The sequence below is a fragment of the Chaetura pelagica genome, unplaced genomic scaffold (genome assembly GCF_000747805.2).
Source record: "Chaetura pelagica isolate M959 unplaced genomic scaffold, ChaPel_1.0 scaffold3, whole genome shotgun sequence".
Lineage (NCBI taxonomy): Eukaryota > Metazoa > Chordata > Aves > Apodiformes > Apodidae > Chaetura > Chaetura pelagica.
In genome coordinates, this window is record NW_009952974.1 from 16,680,873 (window position 1) to 16,688,011 (window position 7,139).

The window sequence follows — 7,139 nt, forward strand, 5'->3', positions numbered from 1 at the left end:
ACTCTTTCATTGTTTAAGATACTGAGACATTCCTCTCATACACATGTTCATCTCTTGGATTCACATCTGAACCACAATATTGGTCTTGACACTCTGCTGCCCATGAGGTGAGCCAGAGACAACTCTACAAAACTCCACAATGTGACATTGCTATGAAAAAAAATGAAAGATTTATTTCTTCTTGTCTCAAAACTTTCATATGCAGTTGAAGTAGCTCTTTTATGGAAAATGCCAAAAAGGAACCTTACAGCCAAATCTAATAATTTTACTAATGAACCAGTGAGATTCTTCTTATCATTTTCAACAATACCATTGATGTGGTCTTTTATACATATTTTTTGAGGCAGTATTAGGGAGGTTTAGTGAGTGAATCTCTCAATGTTATTGGATGTTTAAAATTCATTTTCCAATCTCCCATGCCACTAAATGTACATTTATTCGGACTGTACCTTGGCAAATGACATCCCAAATGTGTCTGGCCATTACCCACAGAATGTTACAGCTCCACAGGAAGAGCCAGTTTAAATGGGCACAGAAGAACAGCAGTTGGGCACAGAGGGCATGGAATGACACTTTTTAGTATGCAGTGAGAGCATTCACATTAGGAGCCGATGCAGAATATCTGGTGAGTTGGAAATTCATATCAGATCTCACCCATTGTGGTCATCCATGTACACAATTTTGTGTTTTAATCTCAGGCAGTTAATCTTATTTTAAAATGTGCTGTCTTTATACTACACTAAGCATACTCTTCTATATGGTCACTTGTTTCAGAGGAATACTAAGTGCATCACATCTGCCAGAATGCTCGTTCAGACAAATCCGTAACAGCGTCTTTCTTGAAAATAGGCAGTTAAGGCTTCTGGGCCAGAGAGGATACAAAATTATCTTTCAGCTTGCCACAAGGTCACATGAACTACATGTTTAATGACCTCTCTCTGTCCTTTTCCATTAAAAAAATGCATTACAACCACGAACTCTGACAAACATTTTAAACCACCCAGTATGAAAGGACAGTTCTAATAGCTAACAGCAAAACTGAACTTTTCTCAGAGACAGACAGGCATGAAATTCAAAGCTGCTGCTTCAGTTCTCAGAGTAGGATAGCCCCGTGCTCCTCAGGGTGCTGGAGGAACATGGCACTGCTTGGCTCTGAAGCTGCCCTGACAGAGTCAGCATCTGCCTCTCCTCTCAGATGACCAGTGACAAATGTAGAAGGCTCAGCTACAGGTGGATGATTCTCAGAAGTATCAGGTCAGCTTGCATATTCACCATGCTCCCCAGCTTCTGCTATATCACTCGTTTTTCCTTCCCTAAGTAATTTTGATGCTGTTTTAAAGGCACATGTTACCAAATTACAGGCCATCAGACTATAGAGCATTTAAAAACACCTGTATGTGTTCTCATAGCAGCTATTTTCCTTCACCATGCAACATGCAAATCATTAAGAACCATTTTTTAATTTGACCTTTGCTTTCAGCTTTTCAGACTACATACCCTTATGAGGGTTTGCATGTTTTGTATCTGTGCCTCCAGCATATCTAAAGCTCTAGTTCACTGTGGTAGGTGAGCTGTTTTGTTTGTCTTATCTTCACACCAGAGGTATGAGATTCCAAATACTTTGTTATCACACACTCAAGTAACAGTCCTGAGAGAAGTACAGATATTAGAACTGTTGCTGAATTAGATAAGGGTTCTGACTGCACAGTAAACCAGAGACAGTGTGATAACTAGAAAGAGGGTAAATCAATCAAAAAGGGGTAACAGTTTCTACTGCTATCCAACTGAGCATCACAAAGTGTCTTCCAGAAGTCCAGTAGCTTATGTGTCCCACTTAAAGATATTTTAAATGAGTATCATTCATTGCAATGTCCCTGCCCATGGTAGTAGTTGGGAAGGAAGAATTTAAAGAATAAAAAAATCACCTCTGTCCAGAAAGAGCTGAGAGCATAAAAAAGTACCCAAATGAAAATAATCTTCTGTTCCTGTGCAGATGGAGGTCAAAGATAACAAATACCTTCACAAAAAGATTATTTATACTGTGTAATCAGTGCAATACCCAACACAGTTGGGGACCTACTCTGGGTGGATCTAGACTACCACATAGCAAGAAGAATGGGATAATGCATCAAAGTCTTTAAGTATTTGCCCAGTATCTCCTTAACTCTGAAGAACTTACTCAGGCAACCAGAAAACAGGAAAAGCAGATACAGTTTTTTTTTCTACCTGACTGTGTAGCTGTCTGTACCTTTAAGTTTTGGGCACTGCAAAAAGAAAAATTCCAAATGAAACCCTATCAAATTGTGCTATGCTGCCAATACTGAAATATGAACTATTTCAAAGCAGTACATGCCACCAAACCTAGGCAGGGAATTCCACTCACAGTGTTGCATAGTGAATGGTGATGGAGGCTGGGGCTTAATAAAAAAAATCCAGAAAGTTACTAAAAACTTGCCTGTCTCCTGTACTGGAGGCTGCCTACAATGGACTGAACAGTTTCATAATCATTAAGAGAAAGTTGCTATTGAAAAAGGAACAAAACCTTATGTATTTATTGAACATTTTCTTGCTGCATGTATTGGAGCATTTTTCTAGATATTCATCCTGGATGTACTATAAGATGTTTTGATGCAGTGTTGAGCAGTAGGGGAAAAGAATGAATTTAGCTGGAATGAGCATTTTGGTCTGTAAACAAAGTATAATGCCAGCTCACTGCTGACTCTGGATTAATGAGAAATCAAAAATATGCTCTTTTACTTCGGGGTAGATTTCCTGAGTATTTTGGGGAAAATTTTGTTTTCATCCCACATTCCATTTATGAAGCACATCTGTTACTTTGCAGAGGTGTTTTAAGAATTTGCAAATGCTTTATGTAGGATCAATATTAATTCTTGCTCAATGCATTTTCTGTCTACCTTGATGTTTATATTTCATGCTATATTTCTTAATATGATTTTATAGTGTAGCACAGACACAATCATATAGGCTAATGACACAAATTAGAAAATAACTTTGGCATCTTAACATTGCATGGCCCTGTATCTGCATTTCTCTTCTTGAATTTTAAACATGAAACAATTTTGTATTTTTCAGGAGTTGACAGCTGCTCTTCAAGTCCATGCAAAAATATAGGTAAGACACATTTGCATAATTTGGTTTATGGTTTCTGCATCAGCAAATACTGCCCTTGAAAAAAAAAATTGTAATTTTTTTTACAGCACACTTTAACGTATTTTTGTCTGAGGGAGTTTCCCATGCTATTGGGCGCTGACTTTAAAAAGTCAAACTGTGAGGTAGCAGGAGGTTGTCGGTCAGTTTACTTCCTTTTTTCTTCTCCAAGAAATTTGCAAAATGAGAATTGTACAATATCTGAGAGTTTTTCAGACCGTTTTTGGAAGGTCAAATGTGATTTTTGGATTGCATGTAGGTGCGTGCACACAGTAACAGTTGTCCTCTACTCCTCCCATTATCTTAGAGATAAAGGCACTATAGCCATTTAAGTAACTACTTTTAAAATTTATGGCATTCCTTAAACCACTGTCTGCTCTGGAAATGAAAGCAAGGTCTTGTGGTTAAGGCACTTAAGTAGGATTTTTGGGTTCACATCCCATTTTAAGCTTTCAGCTACACCATCAGGGTGCAGATTAGGTCAGTTTACTTCCTTTTTTCTTCTCCAAGAAATTTGCAAAATGAGAATTGTACAATATCTGAGAGTTTTTCAGACCGTTTTTGGAAGGTCAAATGTGATTTTTGGATTGCATGTAGGTGCGTGCACACAGTAACAGTTGTCCTCTACTCCTCCCATTATCTTAGAGATAAAGGCACTATAGCCATTTAAGTAACTACTTTTAAAATTTATGGCATTCCTTAAACCACTGTCTGCTCTGGAAATGAAAGCAAGGTCTTGTGGTTAAGGCACTTAAGTAGGATTTTTGGGTTCACATCCCATTTTAAGCTTTCAGCTACACCATCAGGGTGCAGATTATGAACCATAAACCAGAGATAATTATCACAATCTTTGTCCCACCTTGTTTTATCTATGAATAGGCCAATCAGTGTGAGGCAGGAATTATATATGTGTATAGTGTTTCGTCCAAGTGGGCCTTTGAACATTATCAATTAATGGATCACTGATCCCATGCTAACAGTGACCTCTCGAGACTTATAGTGGACAACATGTCAGGTCTTATCTCATGTATTTTCTCAGGTATGTCTGACATGACCAGAATGACGCACTGGTATCTCATTGTACCGGCTGCTTTCCACAGACAGACTATCCTGAATACCTACATGCCTTAAGTTTCAATCACATGGTTCACTTGCTTTGCTTAAATGAGTTTCCTGACATTGTAAGGATTCCTTTTGTTGCTATGGGAGTGACTGTACTTACTGTTTTCATGTCTTCAGACCAGCCTCATGTCTCTGACTCCCAGGTGATGGTGGAATTTGAAAATGGAAGCTTCAAGTTCACATTCCCCAAGCCCAAAAATGTGAGTGAGTTCAGCATGACCCTCTTCAAAGGGCATGAAAAGAAGGAGATCTGTGCACTTCATTTGAATGAGAAGAAAGTTGTCTCCAAGAGCAATGTCACCTACTGTCACACAGAGCATTCAAATAGCAGCACCACTTTCATTCTTAAAAATCTGGAAAGAAAGCATATTGACATTTATACCTACTGCCTGGAGATGCTCTTCCCCCCTCCATATATTGACTGCCAGCTGAAAGAAACCTATTTGTACATCCCAGGTACGTTTATTTCTCCCCTCACGTCAGTTTACTGATAAGTAGACATTGGGCATAGCTATGCTGCAGTGAAAAATGTGACTGGTTTGCACAGATATTTCTAAGACAGCTTAAAACTACTTAGTAGGGGCCTGCCAACAGTGGACCTGTGTTTGCAGGCTGTTCAGCATGGCCTCTCCATATTTATTCATCTTCTTGGGCAGATTTTATAAGCTATGCTGTGCTCTGCACATTGTTGGTGGTACCCAAACTATTTAGACTACATCTTCTGGAGTGCTGCACTCCCACATTTGCCTGAGAAGAAATTTCCCATTGTCCATTTTCCAAGCTGCTGAACGTAAATGTTAAGATTATTTCTAGCTGGGGGAAAAATCCATTCTTAGAATTATGTTAATGTGCCTCAGATTTAAGAAAAAAATCAGCTGTCAAATATCTGTGCTAGTAGTGATACAAGAAGCTCTCTGATGCCACACTGATGTGAAGAACATGGTGTTCACCCCTCTGAAGCAGGCCTTCAGCTGTAGAGCCTTCTTAGAGCAGAAGTCAACCACAACTGCTGAGTTTTTGGCCTTTTACTGGGAAGGGCTTGGACTAACTTAAGAAGATTTATGCACATGCTTTAGTTTTGAATTGCCTTTCACTCAGTGGCTTATTGAAAAAATTAAAAAGTTTTTGCACACACCCCTTCTCCCTTCTCAATATAGTTCAGTTGCAAGATGCTGCGTGTTCATCTGTGTGTTCTCTCTCCCTTGCCATATTTTCCTATCTCTCAACACCAGGACTAAACAAATGTAGAAGTTGAAATGCTAAGGCTACAGTTATGTGGTTGGATCAAATTATCTCTCAGCCCTCTCTGAAGTTAAAAGTTTCTCAGAATCAAACAATGACACCCTCTTTTGTCTGTAGTGCTTCCTAAAACCATCATTTACATTTGTCTGGATAGCCAGATGCTCATAGCTATTGCCAGATATTTCATGCCTTATTATATTTTCTCCCAGATCTGAGCAAGGGTAATCTTCTGTCCCTTAGCTTGCCTTCCTATCCAAAAATGACTGCTAAAGTCCACCCTACTTTTCACCAGGCTGCCCTTTAAATCATCTGTGGTACTCACTGAATGTAAGCTGAAGTCTTGTTCAGATCTAAACTACCATTATGCTCTCAAGTCTGGCTTGGTTTCTTTCCAGTCTACATTTTTAGCCCCGTGTACCAACACTTTGACCTCTCCTGGAAACCTGCAATGTTCTGCTTCCTCCTGAATACACTTTTTAAAGGTGGTTTTTCACCTCAGGAGAATTCTTCTTCAGAGCTCACTTCTGCTAGTTCATTATTATGAAGAGAAGAGGGGAAAGAATTTGAAAACTTATTTCTAGGGGCAGGGAGCGGGGGGAATGCAAAGTATTGATAATGACTTTTTTGCCTCCCCATCTCCAGATAAAGAAGACTGCATTTCACTGGGACTCATGTCATGGATAATTACAGGCCTGATCATGCTTGTCATGATTTCCTCTGTCTGCTGTGTTGTAGCCTGTTGCCTAAGGAACAAAGTAAGGAAGTCTATGAGATTCTGCAGAATTAAGGGTCACGGGTGGGGAACTTGATTTAGAGGGTGAGAGAGGCACATACTCAGTCAGCATATGATGTGTTTTTTTGACAAAGAGACTGAGTTGTTAATTTACCACTGGAATTCAGTCACTGATGACAGCAGCTCAGATTTAATTTTTCTAAAACAGAATTGTTTATTGATTTAAAGGCTGGGAATCAAAGGAAAGAGCATAAATGCTGCACAGGTCAGCAAAATTACTTTGGTAAGCAATTCACCTGATTGTTTTGCTCAAGAGCAGGAAACAAATCATCAGTGGAGCAATTCCAGCTCTGTTCTGAAGCAAAATCACTTAAACAAAGACCCAGTTGGCTAAGAAAAGAAAGGAGACCGTAGTCATTAGTTATTCTTTTGGACAATGTGTGTTTTTCATTTTCAGTGTGGTTTATTCCAAGCTTTTTACTTGAGTGCCTGTGTATTCTGACTTCAGTTTTCCTACTGAAAACAGTCAGAGTAACTGGTCTACTTAAACAATAGGTGGGAGCGGTGGAAGGTAGGGACCACAAATTAAATTCATGGAATTTTCTCTCTCTTTGCAGAATCAGCAGTGTGAATCCAACTCTCATGAGTACAACAGTGAATACATGCCTATGGCAGCAGTGAATGCAGCTAAAAAAACAAGAGTGTGAGGTTGTATTAAGCATAGTTATACCTTTGCTTGCATCTGTTGCAAGGCTTTCTCTGGGAGGGAAAGGGCTTCTTGCTGTATGTCCCATTGATTCTAGGTGGGTGGGTGAGTGGGTGGCACTGTTACAGTAGCTTGATAATGGAGTTTCTCCTGCCTGGCAGCAGGAAT

At 39.4% G+C, this 7,139-nt stretch overlaps 1 protein-coding gene across 1 annotated transcript in view; it reads left to right on the forward strand.

Moving 5' to 3' along the window:
• ICOS (inducible T-cell co-stimulator) overlaps positions 1–6,972 on the forward strand; it is a 9,990-nt gene extending 3,018 nt beyond the window's left edge. Inside the window, exons 2-5 of the mRNA XM_009996201.1 lie at positions 3,094–3,132; positions 4,408–4,746; positions 6,175–6,287; positions 6,883–6,972. Coding sequence (XP_009994503.1) covers positions 3,094–3,132; positions 4,408–4,746; positions 6,175–6,287; positions 6,883–6,972 — 581 coding nt within the window. The remainder of the gene's footprint in view (positions 1–3,093; positions 3,133–4,407; positions 4,747–6,174; positions 6,288–6,882) is intronic.
• Positions 6,973–7,139: the final 167 nt, after the last annotated feature.